We start from the raw sequence: 22,507 nt of genomic DNA, 5'->3' as shown, positions 1-22,507 counted from the left end.
CCACTGGGCCCTGGTTGATAGCCAATCCTAGGGACATTTACACCAAGACAATGCCATGTTTCAGGGAGGTTAAACACATAAAAGGATCTCCTGGAAATCACTGACTACCCAAATACCTACCTCACAGCAAGTGACAAGGCTTCAATGACTCCTAATCCTGAGAAGGAACAGGATATGCCATCCAGGTGAAGGCGTATTTTCAGATTGTGGTTGTTTGAGGTTTCCTTTCCTTTCCAGTTTCAGCAGCAAGAGCCCCCCCACCCCAACCCATGTATTCTTGGAAAATGTCATTTTTTGCTACATTTTTATTGATATGATGTATTTATTTGAACACAGAAAAGATACATTGTTGCTTGTTCAGCGCCTAGTCCACAGGAACAAGAAAAGCTGTTCAGCTCCATCCTCAAACACTGAGGAGCAGGCAGGGATTCTGATCTTCCCCCAGCACTCTCTAGGGATACAGATGCAGGATGCATTTCTTAAAAGGGTCTCATCCCTGGGTGCATTCTGAAGGCTATACAGTACAACAGACAGATATTTTTGCCTAGAAAACAGTACACCACAAAGTTGGACAGAACTGCTTGTAAACAAGGTCCTTCCCCCAGGTGGAGTCTGGGGGCTCCAGGGTGCGACACACAGGACGCGACAATACCTCTGGGTGGACTCCTTTCAGCTCTGCACCAGAAGAAATGCTATTTCTACAGAAAATAAAATTCAAGATTGCCATCTTTGTCACCCCTCTCCTGAAGAAAGGGATTACTGAATTGTCTTAGCCCTTCATTGGAGGAATTGAAATGTGGGGAGAAGGAGGGCTGGGGGCGGGGTTTGCTGTTAAGGATGGGCAGAAAAAGGGTGGGAAGGAGGGAGGCAGGGTAACTTGTTCCCGGCCATTGGCGATGTTGGCAGGGATACTCCTCAAAGATGCTTGAAGACCTCGGCAGGCTGGGTCTTCAGAAATCACCTAGGTTATGGACGTGTTCTTGCTGGGGTTCAAAGGCCAAGATCTGAGCCTTTCTACAATGAGGCTGACCCCATGTATCTCCTTCTATGGCAGGACCCTGGCAGCAAGGCTGGGCACTGGTCCTCTTATGATGGCATGGTGGTTTTGAAGGGGCTCATACCCTCTTTATTCTGTATGTGCAAACACCCTGGAGAGGCAAGGCCAGGATATGTTAATGCTCCCAGCTGTGAGCTGCCACCCTGGACGACAGCACCGGCTCCTGGGTGGGGTTCAGCTCCAGCCCATCTGGGCTCAGGCCACAGTGGCTGGCTGGGCACATGCTAAATGAGGGGCCCTTATCTGCCTCATAGTGGTGCCCAGGCAATATTGTGGTGAGGCCACCTGGACTTCTTTGAAGACCCTCAGCCCTGGGCAGTGGTCGGACTGACATGGGAACTACTGTGACCCACCTGCACCACTGCACACTTACCAAGGGCACTTTCCACCTCTGTAGCTTGGGGTGGGCTTCTCAGAGAATTCCCCTAGCACCACCAGACTGAGGGTACTGGATTAAGGGAGGTGCCTAGTGGGCTGTGAGGGCCTCTAGGTTGTGCCTGAGCCCCCAGACCTGTGTCCCCACCTTGTAAGCGGCAGGATGGTGATGTGGCTCTTCTGCCCTGGAATTGAAAGATAGGCACAGCACACAGCAGAACCTCACTGGGGCCTGCCCCACCTCCCACGAGAACAAGCCCTGGGGGAGGGGTCGGGGCAGGCAGCTGCCCTGGGGTGGTTGAGCAGTTTCTGGAGGCAGAACCAATTTGGGCACAGCCTGGGGAGAGGGAAGAGAAAGCCAGTTTCCTACTTCAACTCTCTCCCCCAGCACCATCCACAGAAGCATAACCACCAGGCTGGGGAAGAGGAGACAGGAGGTCAGAGAGCTTCATTCATTTTTAATGAAACCTCTGCCAGTAGGTTTTGTGTGGGTGTGGGGGTCCCCTGTGTGTGCACACATGTCCACACACGTGTGGGGCATGTCTGTATGTGCACATGGGGTATGTCAGTGTGTATGTGTATAGCCACGTATATATCTATGTGTTGTGTGTGCATACTGGGGTGTGTGTGTGTGTGTGTGTGTGTGTGTGAGTGCCTATGTATGCCACAAGGATGTGACTCAGCCTGGAGGAACCTGTTGGAGCTGGTGGGCTGTGTCACTTAAACAATCCTCTCGGGACCAGAGGCTGGGGCTTGGGTTGGGGTGGGTGAGCCCTGTGAGGTCCTTGGCCCTGGTTCCGGTCCAGGCAATGGCAGCAGGCCCGATGGGGAGCCGGGTCCACACACGGCCTCATAAGGGGGCAGCATGTCCATGGAGATGGTGCGGAGGCCACTCTGGCCCCGGGTCCTCGGCTCCTGCTGGTGTCCATGGGGGCTGTGGCTGCTGCCTGAGTGGAGGGTGCCGTTCAGCATGGGACAGGAGTCGGTCAGCGAGTAGGGCGGCGGGGCGTCCGTGGGGACATACAGTTGAGTGGCCCCTGGCCCCACACATTCCTCGTAACTACAAAAGAAGAGGCTCCCTCAGGCTCTGCTAAACCTGGGGTCTTGGGAGTGGGTGTGGGGGTGTCTTTCTTATCTGAAGTGATGGCTGTGGACCAGGTTGGGCCTCATCCATGCTGGCTCCAGTGAGACCCTACTAAGAAAGGGGACCTCTGCACCCCTGAGACCTGGGCTTTGAACTTGAATCAGACCTCCTCCTGTTCTTTGTGAACTCACTTCTCTGGGGCTCAGATTCCTTAGAACAAGAGCTGCCTGGGAGACTTTCCAGGCTGGGCCATCTCTGTGGGTAGAAGCAGCTCAAGTCATTCCTCAGCTGTCTTCTAGCTTTAGGAAGGAGTCCCGGGGCCCCTCTGAGCTTAGGAGTGCAAGGAAAACAGCACCAATTGTCCCTCCCAGTTCCCCGGGGGAGCAGGAGTGGGGGGAGCAGGAGGGGGAGGGAGCACGAGGCTGTCCAGGGCCTGAGGGTCCCCAGGTAGGGAACTGAGGGAGGCTGTGACTCCTCTCCCCTCTTCATGCGCTAACTGCTGGGGGGTCTGCCTATGGGTGGCTGGGAGAAGAGGACCCAAATGCCCCTAGGGAAGAACTCCCCTGGACAGGCCTGATCGCCCTGAGTGCAGGCTGGACACAGTGACTCTTGTCCTGATAGATGTGATTCAGGCTTTGGTGGATCATACTAAGGAGCTAGAGCCTGGAGCCCCCATGTTAAGAGCAGAGACCCAATGTCCAGCAAACCCCTGTCCAGCCACCTCTTTTCTCACTGCTACTTTCTCTGGGGTCCTCAGGCGCAATGGACATAACATTCTCCCCCAGGCTCCAGGGCCCGTTTCCTTGTCTGTAGAAAGGGGGTGAATAAACCCTACTTACTGGGTTTTCCTGGTGGGAAGAAGATATGGTGGATACCTGGGGGTGTGACCCAGGGTTAGGAGTCCTACTGATCCAGAGGCTATGCCCAAGGATGTGCATACCTCCTTCCCCCAGGGAGCTCAGTGGCTCTGGTCCATGTGGGAAAGGGCCAGCTGGGCCCCGAGGACACCACCTCTGTCCAGCGTGGCTTGTCTGAAGGACAGGCCAAGTGGAGCTGCTTCTGATTGATGTGGCGCGGCACAGGGAACTTCTCTGGGATCCGGGAAAGGTGGAGTGCTCCCTGCGCATTGGGTTTATCTCAGGCAAAAGGGGCACCAGGCTGAGTGCCTCTGCCTGCCAGGCTGGTTGGGTTAGTGCCTGGACAGAGCTGGGCAGGAGTGGGGGTAGGGTGGGAAAGAGGAGGGACATGACTGGGAAGACAGGATTGACCACACACACATACCAAGACCTGCCAGGCCAGGGGCTGGCTGAGCCTGCAGCCCCTGAGGTAGGCTGGCCTTAGGATGGGATGAGTTCTTGGTGTTAGATATTGAAGCTGAATAGATTTTTCTCCCTAACAGGAAATTGATCCCGCAGCCCCTGGAATAACTTAATACTCTACTGATCTAACTCCCCAGGGAGACACTTGGAGGAGCAGACCCCCAATGGGCTCAGGGTAGCTGTTATGCCCTAAACCAAGGGCACCCCTTCCTTATCCTGCTCATCAGTCTGGAAGAAGCTCCGCTTGTCTTTTTCTTGGTGCGTCCTGGTGACATCTGCTGAGTCACACCCTGCCTCAAGGGGACTACTTGGTCAGGAGGGGTAGGGAGATGGCCATGCTCACTGAGATGTTTGCTGCGTTTGTGAAACATGCAGAGGGGTTGCTGTTTCCCTTGGTGTCCAGAGCCCTACCCTTTCACGGGCCCCTCCCCCATGTGGCCTCCTTACCCTGGCGGAGAATCTGGGTACAGCTCCCTGAGCACCGTGGCATCCACGTCTCCATCAGAGCTGATGTCCAAGGGCGGGGGCCAGTCCTCTGCAGGGCTGCAGGTGGACCGCATCCTGCGGCTTGAACGGCTGTACGTGTGTCCGTCGGATGCTGCAGGGAACAGACCAGCAGCCTGAGCCTTGGGCCAGTGCCAAGGACTGGCCTCCTGAGTCTACCTGAGGCCAATGAGGCTCTGCTGTCTCCATCTGACCATCCTCTCACCAGTGCAGCTACCTCCAACCACTCAGCAACAGCACAGGCATGTGAGTGCCATCTCTGTGCTGGACATGGGGTCACAGGGAGGAGGAAGCAGAGCCCACCCTGTCCTGGCCCTGTCCTGGAGACAGCTGAGAACTGGGCAGTGTGTCATGAGCTTTGGCAGTCCAGGGGCTGTGGGAGAAGAGACAGGCCTGACCAACTGGGAGGCTGGGGTGGGCTTCCTGGAGGAAGGGCTGCCTGGAGGATTAGCCAGGGGAAGAGGGCAGGCCGGAAGCCGGAAGCCTGAACAGCTGAGGCAAGAGGTGGATGAGAAAGGGAGTGGTGTGACCAGGGGTTGTGGGTAGTGGGGTCAGGCTGGGGCATGAAAAATGTGGTGGAGAGGGTCCAGGAATGAGGGCTGCAGAGGCCTCTGGGATCTCCTTAGCCTTTCCTGCCCCAACCATGCGTCACTCCCTTAGGTGCCCGGGGAAGGGAGTGTAATGGATCAGGTGACTTCACATACTTTGTTTTCTTTTGTTTTTTCGAAACCACACATTAGCCCTGAAAAGTCCTGCAGCTAAGACGCACAGCTAACTGCGCTAGTCCAGCATTTGACCACAGAATGTCATTTTCTTGGACCTATCATATTGCTTAATGAACACAGCTGGAGCATCAGTCTCTCATTCTGCAGCTGAGATTCAGAGAGGCCAGGTAACTTGCTTGAGGTCACACAGAGAATGGTAGGGTCAGAGGGCAGCTGGATGTCTTAGCTTCTCATCATAGAAATTTCTGGCAGATCTAGTCACGGGAGCTGCCAAGATGGCTGAGACATGCAGTCTACCCACCCCCAAGGGCTCCTGGAGACTCCCTCAAGGGGTGGGGCTTGGCATTGTGCCTACTGTACAGACCAGGAAGCTGAGGCTCAGGGTCACATTCCAATAAAGTAGGGAGTTGGAATCCATACGGCCTGTGTCACCCAGAGACTTCTTCCCACTCCCCTCATCTCCTTTCCCCACTCCCGATTTAACAGGAGTGGAAAGACCTTGATGTGAAACCACATCTGCAGGTCTAATTCCAGGATTATTTATGGGTGTGGAGAAAGCTCTCCGAGGCCAACCTTCTGTACGTGTTCATTAACTGTGGCTCTGTCCCGATGGTAGGATCATGACCCTTAGTTTCTTCTTTATATCGTCTGTATTTTTAAGGCTTTCTATTATGAACACATATGACTTTTGTGCTAGGAAAAATGAGCCCAATATCATATGCTGTTAAAAAAAAAAGGGAGCTAAAATTGAGATGAGTTTCCCTTCAGGGGAGCAGCTGAAAGACGGAAGTTTTGGAAGGAGTTCAGGAAGAAATCCAGGAAAGATCAAAGCACAAGACAACTGGGCGAGGACAGACCCTGAACCAGGACGGCTGGCCTCCAGAGGCCCTGCGTCCACCAGCGCCACGTTGCTGGGAAAGGTCTTGGGTTCAGGGGAGGTTCCACCCACAGGGGACGAGGCTGCAGCCGACCCTAGAGAGCCGGGGCTGTTTCCTAGACAAGGTGGGAAGCCCTGACAGCCAGTAGGGCCCAAGAAAACTGCTGCTGATCCCCTCTTCCTGGCCTGCTTTCTCTTGGTCCTCTCAGAAGCTGAGCATCTTGGGGAAACTGAGGCTGCCCTGAGCTCCTCTCCCAGCTCAGACCTCAGTCCAGAGGCGACCAAGTTCAATCCCAGACACTGGGCTGGGTAGAGCTCCTGAGGAAGAGCTGGGGAGAAACCAGCCCACTGTTTCCCCACCATAAAGGAATGGCCTCAGGCCTTCCTTATCCTCTGCCTCTCCTGATTCCAGGTTAGGGTACAGATGGGTCAGGCCTCGGGAGCCCCGCTTTCTGCCTCACGGAAGGTGAAATCTTTCTATGCCTCCTCTTTACCAAAATTAAGAAATACCTCAGTTCATTATTTAACCCAATCCAGGGTTACCCTCCCTCGACAGGCTCCCGGAGGGGGAAGGAGGAGAACTTGCACCCACAAACTCCCACACTTTCTATCAGAGGCAAAGACTGAGAGGTGAAGCCAGAGGAGACAGAGGCAGCCACCACTAATGCTCTAGATCTTTCCATCTTATGAAACACAATCTCTTCTTCTCCCTCCCCCTCATTGGTTGGCTCCTCTCTGTCTGGCCAGACGACAGAAAGGCCCTGTGGGCAGCAGAAGGCAGACACTGTCCTGAGGACCATGGGGAGCCACTGAGTGGTGCTGAGCAGAGGATGGTTGTGATCATGTCCAATCCCTTTGGGTGCCTGGGAGGTCAGGCTGGTGGGTGGGCGGGTGAGGGCAGGTGGTCTGTGAGCAGGTTTTCTTGGAAGGAGAAATAATGAAAATAGTTAACTGTATGGAGCATGGAATTATTAGCCGGTGCTCTTCTTATATAGTCTTTACAATCACTTTTTGGGCTGGGTCCCTGTATAAGCATTTTATAGACACAGAGAGGTGAGACAACTTTTACCCGGGTGCACAGTAAATGCAAAAAAAGTGGAAGGTGATTTGGATACTGAATCTGGTGCTTGTGAGTCCCCATGGAGGGGTGTCTAGGGACATTGGGGGAGGGGTGGAGGCAGCTGCACGGAAGAAGATGGGTAGGTAGATGAGATGAAGCAGCTAGTGGGTGTAGGGAGAGGACAGGGGAAAGTGTTGAGCTCTGACATGTAAGGGGCAGGAGGAAGAAATCCACAAAGAAGTCCCAGAAATAGCGGCCAAAGGGGCAGGGGACTGACCTGGAGGGTTTTGGTCCCCGGAGCAGGGGGGAAGTGTCTGAAAGATGGGAGACCTCCACTGTGGAAGGTGGGGGCTGTCTGATGTCACAGAGCGTATTCCCTCATCCCTGGTGTCCTCCGGAGGCTCTCAGCAGCCTCTGCGTATTCTCCAGAAGGCTGGAGGAAGGTGTGGGACAGCAGTGCCCCTGGACTCCCTGCCCAGGCCCCAGGGAGGTGCCAGAGCCAGATAACAGAAGTGGGGCAGGGAGGCAGGAGCTCCACAGGGGGCTGCTGTAGGTCAGCGAGGGCTAGCAAGGCCTGGCCCTGGAACTGGTGTGCCTGTGGCCTCCATTCACTCTGCCTGCTCTGGGGCTCAGAGCCGGGACCTTGCTCAGGAGGGTCTGGCCTGCCTTCAGGTCCTCAAGGGCCAGGCTGACCGTTCAGCCCTCTCTGTTGGAATCTCAGGGAGACCCCTGGCCTGCGCTCCAAGGTCTTGCTGTGAGGATGAAGCGAGGTGGCTTCTTCCCTTGCCCATGGTGAACTTCTGGGTTGGGCCCAGTGCCAGGTCCCAGACCTGGGTGGGGGGGGGGAGCCACATGCAGGCCCTGCTGTCATGAATGCCACATAGTCACCCCATGACCAAGGCACTGATGGAGGTGTGGGTACAATGCCAAGGAAGCACAGAGAAGAGGGATTTCCATTTGATTCTGGTAGGGGCCAGGGGGGCTGGAGATGCTTCCACAGGGAGGTGGCATTTGAGCTGGGCCTAAAAGGCTTTGGCCATTGGAGAGGATGGGGAACAGCAGTCAGCAGAGGGCAGAGTCTGGAAGGAGTGGGTCTGTGCTTGGAGAGGAGCAGCGGGTACTGAAGGGGAGAGGCAGGTGGGCTGCCCTGCGTCTGCCAGGCTCCATCCTGGGGTGTGGAGTGGTTGAAGGTGGTACCTGGGTTTGAGGGAGGAGCCCTGCCTCCTCCCCAGGGTTAGTGCCAGGCTGTTGATGCCAGAGTGGGACAGGACCATCCTCGTCTAGGCAATGCTCTGACTTGTCTTCTTGGGCATCCTTGGCTCCTAGGGACTTAGGGGTGCTGGGCTGGCCGAGTCTCACACATGCATGCACGCTGGCCTCTTCCGTCCTCATTCCTGGTTACGGAGGGCAGCCCGCTAATCAGCTGTCTTTCTTCCCTTGTGGCCACTTTTGCCCCTGGCACATGATAGCCCTGTGGGTCTTGCCTGAGGTCTGGTCCCTTGCTTTTGTCCTCCCAGAAGAGCAACAGCCAGGTCTGCAGGTTTCCTGGCTGCGGGAGTGTCTGCTGGACCCACATGTGTTCCCAGGGTGGCTCCACTGGCATCTCCCCCAGTGCCAACTCCCCTTAGGGCTGAGACTGCCCAGCCTCCCAGGCTCTCTGCGCAGTGGTCGGCCCAAGGACTTTCAGGTCAGAGTGCCTGGGCTCAAGTTCTGGATCCATCACTTGCAGACTGGGTGATTCCAGGCCCATTACTTAACTGCTCCTAATCTGTAAATTGGGGTGACAATTAAAAGCCACCCCAGGACCACTGTGAGAAATTTGCACAATGAGATTATGCATAAGAAGTGCCAGGACACAGGGAGGGCTCCTGGCCCATCGGCCAGCGCTCCCAGGCCTCCCTCTGCTTGCTGGCTTCCGGCATCTCTTATTGCTAAAGGAGGCTCCTTCTACAGCCAATTAACTCAGTGGAAAGAAAACAGAAATATCTCATTCCTACCAGATCAGCAGGGTGTGCTGGGGAGGGCTGCAAAGGCCCAGGTTCATCAGATTCAATCTGTTTAAAAAACTTTTCTAGCAAGGTGTGGTAGAGCAGGCCTCTAACCCCAGCTACCCAGGAGGCTGAGGCAAGAGGATCACAAGTTCAAGGTCAGCCTGGGCAACTTAGAAAGACCCTATAAAAATATAAAGGGCTGGATATGTAGCTCTGTGGTAGAGTGCTTGCCTAGCATGTGTAAGGCTCTGGGTTCAATCCCCAGGACTGCAAAAACAAAACAAAAAAAAAAAAAAACCCAAAAAACATTTCCCTTTGTTCTTTCGCCAGCCCCTGGAAGGGGAAAGCCCCTTAGGTCCTGTTATGGCTCTGGGCTCCCAGGAGGCTCACGTCAGTTCTGCATTTCAGAGTCTGGGCCTGCTTTGCTTTTCCCCACCTGGTGGGTGGCCTCGGATAGCAGATAGACCCCCGTGCAGCTCCTGTGCAGGGAGGTCTGGCTTTTTCCTGCCAATGGAAATTGTCTGAGAATTTATCTATTGACCCATCCACTCATTCCCATACCTACTCCCCTCTCCCCTCCACCACCCCCAGCTTTCCATCCTCCACCTGCCCATCCCATCTAACCCACTGAAGCATCCCGTTCATCGACCCATCCATCCACCCACTTGTCCATCCATCCCCTCACCCTAAGGCTGAACCATTCACTCAATCCATCACCCATTCATGCTCCTGTCAATCTGTTCCCCCAAGCAGCCCCCATCTCTTTCTCCATTAGAGGGATCCATTCGGCCTCCCTCTGGGTTTCCCATGCTAAAGGGAACACGATGGTGGCACCTGTGAGCTCTTCCTGATGGACCAAGACCTCTAGGAGGCCTTCCCTGACCACTCCACACCACGCCTGGCGGAGCCATGGCCTCCTGGACGCCTCCTGGGTTCAATCACAAATATGCTGGTGGCTGCAGGGCCTAGGGTGGGCAGTAGCTCACCGTAGCCAGGCTCGTACTCTCGGTGACGGTGGCGGTGTCGGCGGCGATGGTGGTGATGGTGGCGGTGGTGACGGTGGCGGTGACGCTGGAGCCGGTTCTGTCGGTCCCTACGGATGCTGCCCACGATGATGGTGATGCAGGAGAGGATGATGACCACCCCGATGACAGCGCTCGCCACCAGCACAGGAGACACGAGCAGGTGGCTGTGCTCCGAGCTCTCCGAGAACGTGGGGTAGAAGTAGCTGGTGCGGTTGTATCGTGCTACTGTGGACAGAGAGAAAGGACACTGAGCACAGGCCCGCCACACCTTCCTCCTTCACTCTGCAGCCCTGGGAGCTATGGATTCCTAAATCAATGGAAGATAGTCTGGGGTCCATCCCATGGGTTCTATCCTGGCGGCTTCTGCTAGGGAGCAGGGAAACAGTGCCTCACCCCACTGTCTGCAGGGGCTTCTGGTAGTAAGTGGGGGGCTGATTGCTCTTCCTCTCCTCTGAAGCCTCTGTCCCCAGCGTTCAACTTTTCAGACAGGAAAAGGGAAACACAGAGAGGGCAAGGGGACTTGTCCGAGGGCACACAGGAATTTAGTGTCAGAGCTAAGGCTCGAACCCATGACTCTCAGCAATGGGAAAGGTCTGTACTTCACCAAGATATGAGATGGAAGGTTCAACAAAACTTTATCCAGGTCTTGGGAAGGGGCAGTAGATACACAAGGTGGCCGTATTATCAGGATGGACTTGGCTGGCCTCAGGAGGCCTGGGACTGTGGGCTGCAATGACCCAGGTATGTCAGGGGTGGCTTAGACCAGGAAGGCTTCTCAGAGGAGGTGATCTTGGAGTGAGAGCAGGTGAGTTCAGGGAAGACAGGGGGTGGTGCAACTGGCATCCAGCCAAACCCTGGGTCCCTGAGAGCATTGCAAAAGGAAGCTCCTGAGAATGGCAGTGACTGTCCTTCCACAGAGATTAGATCATGGGATCTTAAGGGCTGGAGTGCTGGAAGGGGTCAGAATCAGCAGGAGTAGCCACAGCACCAGCTGCATTGCTCAGAGACAGCTACATCTTGTTAGTGAGTATCATGGAATTCCCTCCAACTCGCTTCTCCTGTTTCGCAGATGGGTGGACTGAGGCTGGGTGTGGGTGAACAGACCAGCTCACAGCTACCCAGTTACTCCATGGCACAGCCAATGGACTTCAGGGTCCAGCGCTTACTCCTCTCCACCATCCCCTGCCCTGCATGGAACCCTAACTAAGGCTGCCAGCCAAGTCTCTGGCTTTGGATACTGATTGACCTCAGGGGCAGGAGCAAGCTTGGGGGAGGACAGACTATTCCTGGGCCCTGTTCTCAGAGGTCCCCTTGCCTGTCCTCCCAGAGCCCAAGTCAGAGCCCCTGTTGCCTAGGATCATGGGCATGTGCTACACAGAATCATGCGTGGTTTCCAGACCTCACATTGGATCCCTCTGTGTCCTCAAGCTCAGCACATGGCTGGGCACAGCAGAAGTGCCCACTGCATGCATGAGTGACTCTAGATGAGCCTGGGTGGGGTGATGGCAGGCCTCTGTCTTGGATGCTAATAAGTAGAGTTCGGTGGTGACTTGCCTTGGTAGCTGTAGAAGGGCTTTTTATCTCAGCTGAGGGTTTGTGCATCTGCCGAGCAGAGGTTGGACATTCAGCTGTGATTGCTGCTCCCTTCCCATCCCTTCCCAGCACTTTCCTCAAAGCCTTGCCTGCAGCAGGTACAGCATCTTTGCTGGGGCTAGGAATGTGCCTTGGGGGCAGTTATGGGCCATTCTGGTGGCTTCTGCAGCCTACTGACCCGAATTGGGAGGGGCTGAGCCAGCAGGTTATCCCTGTGTGAGACCCAAGTTTGGGGCACGTGCCCCAGGATTTGGCTGGATGCCGGTTGCATCATGCTCTGACAGGAGAATGCCGGTTAAGTTGATTCCTGGGGTTCTTTGAGGGCCAAGCAGAGGCCAGCTTTCAGAGCCTTTACCATACACAGGCTCAGTGCTAAGACCTCAATCCATCTTTGGAGCTATTTATCCAATTCTTCCCACTTACAGGTGAGGACACTGAGGCTCAAAGATGTTGAATGACTTACTCACCCTCAGTCACTGAGCCAGCCACCCTCAGTCACCTCAGCCTGACTGAGCCAGGCCTCTCGGGTCTCCCCACTAACTGTAAGGAGGTAGGTAGGAAGCTCTTTAGTGCATAATAATAGCACAAGATGGGGAAGAAAGAATAGAGTAACTTCATTCTCATGGAATTGTTTGTTTAAACACGAAGTAGATTCTCATAAATTAAGAAGTACATGGTAACCAGTAAGAACACAACTCAGGCCTGGGGCCTGGGTGCCAGCAGGTTTACCACCACAAGAGCCTCTGTCTGGGGACTCCAGCTGGGACCTGCAGGTCCAGTGTCGGGGTTTCTGCAGGTTTGGAGGAGCCTGGGGTCTTCCTGCTGAGAGTGCTGGTGGCCCTTGTCTTGCTGCTACATCTTGGGGTTGCTCCTTTGCATGAGTGTATCCCTGGTGGTCTCTCTGCAAGTAGGAGCAGCATTGAGATCTTGGACTGCAGTATTGCTGAGCCTGAGGTATCTGAAGCCCAGATCCGTGGGATCAGAGACAGAGCTGAGAAACTGTTGAACACTGACAGAGACAGTTCGACTTTCCAGCAAGATTTATTTTATTTTATTTTTTGATTCACTAATCTCTCTACCATATTTGGAACAGGATGCTTTTTATGCATCAGTCTGTGGAGGACAATGATCTATGAATGGTGTTTTGCATTTTTGTTGTATTCTTATGTCTTTAATTTTTTCTCTTTGTTCATATTCTTCCTCTTGTCTATTTTCTTTCCATCTTTTCTCCAACCAACAGCCAATCTCTGTCGGCTCCTCTTCCACTCTTCCTGTGAATTTTTACTTCTAGCTTCTCTCTTCCTCCCTTGCAAATATTGCATACTACACTACCTCTGTTCTCTCATCCACCATTTAAAATTGTAAGTTATTTTAATAAATATTCTGTTTATACTATAGACAGTTATTGAACTCATCTTTCTGGTTTAATGTGAGAAAGCAGTAGACACCTTAGTGGGAGCTATTAGGTTTAAGTCTATATATTGTGTATACTGGGTGCTATTGATATTGGTCTTACCAGTAAAGGCGAAGCGCTGGAAACCTTCAGGGACACTATAGGTATATAGGGTAGAATTTATCCTACCTTCAATCCATAATTTTAGATGGGAAAACACACTAACAACATGGAAAAACAAGGAATAGGGCTGGGATTGTGGCTCATCGGTAGAGTGCTTGCCTAGCACACACGAGGCCCTGGGTTCGATCCTCAGCACCACATAAAAATAAATAAATAAAATAAAAGGTATTGTGTCCAACTACAACTAAAAAAATAAATATTAAAAAAATCAGGGAATTAAAGTGCACCAAAAAAACCAAAATGCTTCAACATCAGAAGCCACTGATATCACAGTAGATGAAATGTCCAAGAAGGAGTTCGGATTGTATATAGTTAAATTGATATGTGAAGTAAAGGATACTATAAGAAGTGAAATCAAAGAAAAAATACAGGAAGTGAAAGAACACTTCAATAAAGAGTTAGAGGTCATGAAACAAACAAACAAACAAACAAACAAACAGAAATCCTCGAAATGAAGGAATCAGTAAACCAAATTATAAATTAGATAGAAAGCATCACCAACAGACTAGACCACTTGGAAGACAGAACCTCAGACAATGAAGAGAAAATATATAATCTTGAAAGTAGAGTTGAGCATGTGGAGAAGATGGTAAGAAACCATGAACAGAACATCCAAGAATTATGGGATAACATGAAAAAACCAAATTTAAGAGTTATCAGTAAGTACAGCATCCCTTTATGTTCAAAACTCTAGAAAAACTAGGGATAACAGGAACATACCTCAATATTGTAAAAGCAATCTATGCTAAGCCTCAGGCTAGCATCATTCTGAATGGAGAAAAATTGAAGGCATTCCCTCTAAAATCTGGAACAAGACAGGGATGCCCTCTCTCACCACTTCTGTTCAACATAGTTCTCGAAACACTGGCCAGAGCAATTAGACAGACGAAAGAAATTAAAGGCATCAAAATAGGAAGAGAAGAACTTAAATTATCACTATTTGCAGATGACATGATTCTATACCTAGCAGACCCAAAAGGGTCTACAAAGAAACTATTAGAGCTAATAAATGAATTCAGCAAAGTGGCAGGATATAAAATCAACACGCATAAATCAAAGGCATTCCTGTATATCAGCGACAAATCCTCTGAAATGGAAATGAGGACAACCACTCCATTCACAATATCTTCAAAAAAAATAAAATACTTGGGAATCAACCTAACAAAAGAGGTGAAAGACTTATACAATGAAAACTACAGAACCCTAAAGAGAGAAATAGAAGAAGATCTTAGAAGATGGAAAAATATACCCTGTTCATGGATAGGCAGAACTAACATCATCAAAATGGCGATATTACCAAAAGTTCTCTATAGGTTTAATGCAATGCCAATCAAAATCCCAACGGCATTTCTTGTAGAAATAGAGAAAGCAATCATGAAATTCATATGGAAAAATAAAAGACCCAGAATAGCAAAAACAATGCTAAGCAAGAAGTGTGAATCAGGCGGTATAGCGATACCAGACTTCAAACTATACTACAGAGCAATAGTAACAAAAACAGCATGGTACTGGTACCAAAACAGGCGGGTGGACCAATGGTACAGAATAGAGGACACAGAAACCAATCCACAAAACTACAACTACCTTATATTTGATAAAGGGGCTAAAAGCATGCAATGGAGGAAGGATAGCATCTTCAACAAATGGTGCTGGGAAAACTGGAAATCCATATGCAACAAAATGAAACTGAATCCCTTTCTCTCGCCATGCACAAAAGTGAATTCAAAATGGATCAAGGAGCTTGATATCAAATCAGAGACACGCCGTCTGATAGAAGAAAAAGTTGGCTACGATCTACATACTGTGGGGTCGGGCTCCAAATTCCTCAATAGGACACCCATAGCACAAAAGTTAATAACTAGAATCAACAAATGGGACTTACTCAAACTAAAAAGTTTTTTCTCAGCGAAAGAAACAATAAGAGAGGTAAATAGAGAGCCTACATCCTGGGAACAAATCTTTACTCCTCACACTTCAGATAGAGCCCTAATATCCAGAGTATACAAAGAACTCAAAAAATTAGACAATAAGAGAACAAACAACCCAATCAACAAATGGGCCAAGGACCTGAACAGACACTTCTCAGAGGAGGACATACAAGCAATCAACAAGTACATGAAAAAATGCTCACCATCTCTAGCAGTCAGAGAAATGCAAATCAAAACCACCCTAAGATACCATCTCACTCCAGTTAGATTGGCAGCCATTATGAAGTCAAACAACAACAAGTGCTGGCGAGGATGTGGGGAAAAGGGTACACTTGTACATTGCTGGTGGGACTGCAAATTGGTGCAGCCAATTTGGAAAGCAGTATGGAGATTTCTTGGAAAGCTGGGAATGGAGCCACCATTTGACCCAGCTATTCCCCTTCTCGGTCTATTCCCTAAAGACCTAAAAAGAGCATGCTACAGGGACACTGCTACATCCATGTTCATAGCAGCACAATTCACAATAGCAAGACTGTGGAACCAACCTAGATGCCCTTCAATAGATGAATGGATAAAAAAAATGTGGCATTTATACATTTATATGGAGTATTACTCTGCATTAAAAAATGACAAAATCATAGAATTTACAGGGAAATGGATGGCATTAGAGCAGATTATGCTAAGTGAAGCTAGCCAATCCCTAAAAAACAAATGCCAAATGTCTTCTTTGATATAAGGAGAGTAACTAAGAACAGAGTAGGGTCGAAGAGCATGAGAAGAAGATTAACATTAAACAGGGATGAGAGGTGGGAGGGAAAGGGAGAGAGAAGGGAAATTGCATGGAAATGGAAGGAGACCCTCAGAGTTATACAAAAGTACATACAAGAGGAAGTGAGGGGAAAGGGAAAAATAATACAAGGGGGACAAATGAATGTCAGTAGAGGGGGCAGAGAGAGAAGAGGGGAGGGGAGGGGAGGGGAGGAGAGGGGGGATAGTAGAGGATAGGAAAGGCAGCAGAACACAACAGACACTAGTATGGCAATATGTAAATCAATGGATGTGTAACTGATGTGATTCTGCAATCTGTATATGGGGTAAAAATGGGAGCTCATAACCCACTTGAATCAAAGTGTGAAATATGATATATCAAGAACTATGTAATGTTTTGAACAGCCAACAATAAAAAATTAAAAAAAAAAAGAGTTATCAGAATAGGTGAAGGAGCAGAGTTACAAACCAAAGGAATGCACAATCTTTTCAATGATATAATAGCAGAAAATTCCCCAAACCTAAAGAATGGAATGGAAAATCAAATACAAGAGGCTTACAGGACCCCAAATGTACAAAATTACAGCAGACCCATGCCAAGACACATTATAATGAGAATGACTAACACAGACAATAAAGATAAAATCTTAAAGGCCATGAGAGAAAAAAAATCAAATTAAGTATAGGGGGGAACCAATTCAGATATCAACTGATTTCTTAACCCAGATCCTCAAAGCTAGGAGGTCCTGGGATAATATAGTTCAAGCTCAGAAAGAAAATGAATGCCAACCAGGAATTTAATTTTAATTAATTAATTAATTAATTTGCTTTTATGTGGTGCTGAGGATCAAACCCAGGGCCTCACACCTGTGAGGCAAGTGCTCTACCACTGAGCTCCAGCTCCAGCCCAATCAACCAGGAATTTTATATCCAGCAAAATTAAGTTTCAGATTTGAAGATGAAATTAAAACATTCCATGATAAACAAAAATTAAAAGAATTCGCAACTGGAAAGCCTCACAAAATGATCCATGAGGATGAAGTGAAAAAAAAAAAAAGTAAAAACCAGCAAAGGGAGGATTTACACTAAAGGGACATTCAACCAAATGAGAAATTAAGACAAATCAAAAATCAGAAGTAAATCAAAATGACAGGGCATACAAATCATATCTCAATAATAATCTTAAATGTTAACAGCCTAAATTTATCAATCAAAAGACCCAGACCGGCAGATTGGATTAAAAAGCAAGACCCAACAATATGCTGTCTTCAAGAGATTCACCTCATGGGCAAAGACATCCACAGGTTGAAGGTGAAAGGATGGGAAGAAACTTATCACACATATGGATTGTGTAAACAAGCAGGGGTTTCCATTCTCATTTCAGATAAAGTAGATTTCAAACCAAAATCAATCAGAAGAGACAAATAAGGACATTTCATACTTACTTCTTAAGGGAAGTATATATAAGCAGGACAATTATAAATATTTATGTCCCAAACAATGGAACATCTATGTACATCAAACAAACCCTTCTCAATTTCAAGAGTCAAATAGGCCACAATACAATAATACTGGGTGACTTTATCACATGTCTCTTACTACTGGACAGATCTTCCAAACAAAAACTAAATAAGGAAACTATAGAACTAAATAATACAATCAATAATTTAGTGTGGGAGACCAACCTCACACGTGACTGAGTTAACTCCCCTGCTGGGCGATGTGGCATCAGGAACCTATGCTGCTAGACTGCCCTGCTCTTCTCGGGATCCAGTGACTTGTGTCTTCCTGCCTGGGCGTGTCTTTCTACAGCCCCATGGGTGGATCTAGGCTCACCTGTTCCTTTGTAATATAACCCCTTGCCCTGTTTAGGATAGAATGCTCCAAGGAAGTGCCTCGTGTGTGTCCCCTTCTCTTACTGTGTCCTTGGGTGTGGCCTACCCAGGTGTCAGTCAACCTGCTGATAGTGGACATCATAAAGATAGACTCAGCCCCCTTGAAACCTGACCCCTTGCCTCATTTTAATAGCTTCTCCTCAATAAAAGGGGTCAGCACATGCTCTCTCTCTCTCTCTTCCTGTGGACCCTTAAGGTCAGAGGAGCCATCACAGCAACCCCAAAGAAAAAGGTATTTGTGTCTCTTGTGTGGTTATTTTGTGCAGCCTAGTTAGCCCAGTTCCCCTGGAGTGACCCTTGAGCCTTTTAGTCATGAACAGAAACCCGGCAATTTAGACTTAACAGACATATAGAATATTTCATCCATCAATGAGCAGATATACTTTCTTATCAGCAGCACATGGCTTCTTCTGTAAAATAGACCATATCTTATTCCACAAAACAACTTTTAGTAAATACAAAAAACAGAGATAATACCCTGCATTCTATCAGACTACAATGGAATGAAATTAGAACTCAATGATAAAATAAAAATAGAAGCTACTGTAACAAATGGAGACTAAATAATATACAATTGAATGATGAATGGATAGTAGAAGAAATCAAAGATGAAATAAAAAAAATTCTTAGAGGTAAATGAGAACACTGATACAACATATCAAATTCTCTGGGACACTATGAAGGCAGTACTAAGAGTAAAGTTTATTGCATTGAGTGCATTCATTAAAAGAATAAAAAGTCAACAAATAAATGACCTAATACTACATCTCAAAGCCCTAGAAAAAGAACAAATCAACACCAAAAGCAGCAGAAGATAGGAAATAATTAAAATCAGAGCTAAAATTAATGAAATTGAAACAAAAGAAACAATTGAAAAAAATTGACAAAACAAAAAGTTGGTTCTTTGAAAAAAATAAATAAAATAGATAAACCCCTGGCCATGTAAATGAAGAGAAAAAGAACACTCAAATTACTAAAATACAAGATGGAGAAAGATATATCACAATGGATACATCGAAAATACAGAAGATAATTAGAAACTATTTTGAAAATTTATACTAAAAAAATAGAAAATGTTAAAGACATTGACAAATTTCTAGAGACATATGACCTACCAAAACTGAATGAGGAGGTCAGACATGATTTAAACAGATCAATTTCAAGTAATGTAATAGAAAATGCCATCAAAAGCCTAGCAACCAAGAAAAGCCCAGGACCAGATGGATTCTCAGCCGAGTTCTACAAGACTTTCAAAGAAGAATTAATGAATGGAAATTAGTGAACAGAGAATGAAAAAAAAAAAAAAAAAACAGAGAAAACCAATACTCCTCAAAGTATTCTGTGAAATAGAAAAGGAGAAAACCCTTCCAAACTCATTCTATGAGGCTAATATCACCCTGATACCAAAACCAAAGACACATCAAGAAAAGAAAACTTCAGACCAATATCCATGATGAATATAGATATAAAAATTCTCAACAAAATTCTGGCAAATCGCATACAAACACATATTAAAAAGATAGTGCATCACGATCAAGTGAGGTTCATCCCAGGGATGCAGGATTGGTTAACATATGGAAATCAATAAACTTAATTCATCATATTAATAGACTTAAAAAAAGAATCATATAATCATCTCAACAGATGCAGAAAAAGCATTTGACAAAATACAGCACACCTTCATGTACAAAACACTAGAAAAACTAGGGATAGTAGGAACATATCTCAACATTGTAAAAGCAATATATGCTAAACCCACGGCCAGCATCATTCTAAATGGAGGTAAATTGAAAGCATTCCTGATAAAAACTGGAACAAGACAAGGATGTCCTCTTTCACCACTTCTATTCAACATCATCCTTGAAACTCTAGACAGAGCAATTAGACGAAAGAAAGAAATTAAAGGGATACAAATACATAAAGAGGAACTCAAAATATCACTATTTGCTGATGATTTGATTCTATATCTAGAAGATCCAAAAAAATTCCACCAAACAAATATGATGAAAAAAATCATTAAAAGAATTAAAATATTACTTGAGAAAAACAATCATTTGAAGCAAAAAGGAGAAATAGAGGAAAAAAAGAAGATATAGACAATTGGTAAAATGGCAGATGTAAATCCAACTGTATCAATAATAATGTTAAATGTGAAGCAATTAAACAATCCAATCAAAAGGCAGAGATTGCCAGGCTGAGCAGAAAACAAGATCCAACTATATATGTACGGTCTATAGGAGTCTCACTTGGGAACAAAAGTTGAAAATAAATTAAGTAGAAAATACGTATAGTATACAAATATATTATCAGGAAAAAATAGGCAGGAGATCAAAAAGAAAATATAAGACTTGAATGGCTCTATATGCAATTATCCCTAGCAGACATCTGTGGAACACTCCTCCACCTCCAGCAGAATATACATTCTTCTCAAGCACACGTGGAGTGCTTTCTAGAATTAACCGTATGCTAGGTCATAAAATGAGCCCCAATAGATTCAAAATGATTGAAATTACACAAAGTATGTTCTCTAATTACAATGAAGTGAAATTAGAAATTAGTAACAGAAAGAAATTTGTGAAATTCACAAATATGTAGCAATTAAACAATAGTAAATAACAAATGAGTCAAAGAGTAAAATCATAAGAGAAATTTAAAATACTTTCAGATGAGTTAAAATAAAGATATATAATCTGAGGATACTGGGAAAAAAGAAGAACAAAATAAATCCTAAGCAAGAAGAAGGAAGAAAATAAAGATTTGAATGGAAATTAGTGAACAGAGAATGAAAAAAAAAAAAAAAACCAGAGAAAACCAATGAGGCCAGAAGTTGTTGCTTTGAAAAGATTATCAAAATAGACTAGGCTTCAGCTGGGATGATGAAGTGGATGGAGAGGAGAGAAGACTCAATTACTAAAATCAGAAACGAAAGAGGAGGAAACATTACTACAGACCTTACAGAAATTAGAGTTATCAAGGAACACTGTGAGCAATTAAATGCCAACAAATTGGGTAATTTTGCATGAAACAAAAAAATTTCCTAGAAATACACAAAACAAAGCAAATGGACTCAAGAAGAGACAGAAACTCTGAACAGACTTATAATTACTGTTAGGTTTTGGATCTTAAATGTTCCCCCAAAGTTTGCTTGTTGAGAGCTTGGTTCCTAGATGATGGTACCACTGTTTGTGTGTGTGTGTGTGGGGGGCAATAGACCCTTGGGGAGGTGGGACCCTATGGTAGTTCCCTGAGTCATTGGCGGTATGCTCTACAAAGGGTCTTGGGATCCTGGCCACATCTCTCTCTTCCTGCGGTGACTGGAGATCTACAGGTTTTGTTCCAACACTCATTCTTCATCATTGCCATCTATACCATGAGGTGATGCTCTCAAGGGGCAGAACTTGCCAACCTGACCCATGCCATTTGGACTTTGAACCTTCAAAACTGTGAGCTAAATAAACCTTTCCTTTTCATAAAGCCTCAGGTATTTTATTATAGTAACATGTAGTAACATGTTTGTCCTGATGGACACCTGGACCACTGTATGTCATGTCACCCCATGTGCTTTCACCAAACAGCACTCATTACAATCTCTGGACATCCCGTTTATTTATTCTTCACTTGTTTATTATGTCCTTGGGCTCCCAGCCCCCCTTACTAGACTGTTAGCTCCTTGAAGGCAGATGTTCCAACTGTCCTGACTTACTCACTGAATCAGCAGCGCCTAGTCAAGTGCCAGACACACAGTAGGTGCTCTTTAAGTATTTGTGGCATGTCAGAGCTTCGTCGGCTCTGGCTCTGTTTTACCATTAAGATAGAATTCAGTTTCTCCTCTATTTTTTGACTGATTGTGACAGCTTGAGTTTTGGATAAAGTGCCAACTTTCCTTTTTTACTCTGTTGGTTGTCAGTTACTGTAAGCTAAGGTTTTCCATTTTTCAAGATTCACAAATGAAAGGTGAGGCTTCCCTCCATCTCTTTCACCCAGACAAAATCAGCTTTTCTGACCTCAACTTAGGAGCAGTCTAGTCCTTGGCTAGTTAATCTATAGCATGCTGGCCACCATTTCCTACCGATGCCAATGGCAGACATTACTAATCAACCGTGGCTCTCTTTCTGGCTCGTCCCAGAAGACAGCCTCCGCATCCTCTTCATCACAACACTCCATGCTGTGACTTCAACTGCCTAAAGCTGGTCATGAAGTGAAGCTTTTGTCCACCACTCATCCAGTGTGACACAGTCCACCATGCCAGCACTCCTGACCCAATGGCTACACTTTGCTCTCTATCATGTAGCCCCTTATCTTCAGAACCAAGGACAGGAATCTTGCTCACAGTGGGACTCCTGCCTGTTCTGTTTTGACCCCAGGTGCTGTGGCGGTCTGGAACACATGGGTCACACCATGATCCAAAGTGGACAAGCTAGTAGGGAGCAGCAGGTACAGCAGGACTGTGGGTGCCCAGATTGCAAACCTAGGGGTGTGTGTGGGTGTGTGTGTGGGTGTGGGTGTACCACCAGCATGAAGAACCTGTCCCTACCAGGTGCCAGCCCCATGGGGTCACCTTGAAGATGCCCCTCCCTCACGTCCCTCTGCAACAGATGAGAGCATCACCCTCATCTGGCAGCTCTGGGCTCATGACCAGTTAGTCAGGCGGAGATGGCTTCATCCCTGCCTGTGGAAGAAGCCAGTTGGTGCAGGCACCTCTTGCGTGGCGGGCTGGGACATTAATCTCC

The 22,507-nt window shown here is 47.4% G+C and overlaps 1 protein-coding gene across 1 annotated transcript in view; it reads right to left on the bottom strand.

Moving 5' to 3' along the window:
• Positions 1-287: 287 nt before the first annotated feature.
• Positions 288-22,507, bottom strand: part of Bean1 (brain expressed associated with NEDD4 1) — a 51,561-nt gene continuing 29,341 nt past the window's right edge. Inside the window, exons 3-5 of the mRNA XM_046434506.1 lie at positions 9,979-10,242; positions 4,283-4,433; positions 288-2,492 (exon numbers count right to left, since the gene is read on the bottom strand). Coding sequence (XP_046290462.1) covers positions 2,153-2,492; positions 4,283-4,433; positions 9,979-10,242 — 755 coding nt within the window. The 3' untranslated portion in view covers positions 288-2,152. The remainder of the gene's footprint in view (positions 2,493-4,282; positions 4,434-9,978; positions 10,243-22,507) is intronic.

The sequence above is a fragment of the Marmota monax genome, unplaced genomic scaffold (assembly GCF_021218885.2).
Source record: "Marmota monax isolate L192 unplaced genomic scaffold, Marmota_monax_Labrador192_F-V1.1 WCK01_AAM20220418_F8-fsc00024, whole genome shotgun sequence".
Classification (NCBI taxonomy): Eukaryota; Metazoa; Chordata; class Mammalia; order Rodentia; family Sciuridae; genus Marmota; species Marmota monax.
The sequence above is the reverse complement of the archived record's forward strand: the minus strand, read 5'-3'. Positions and strand labels throughout refer to the sequence as shown.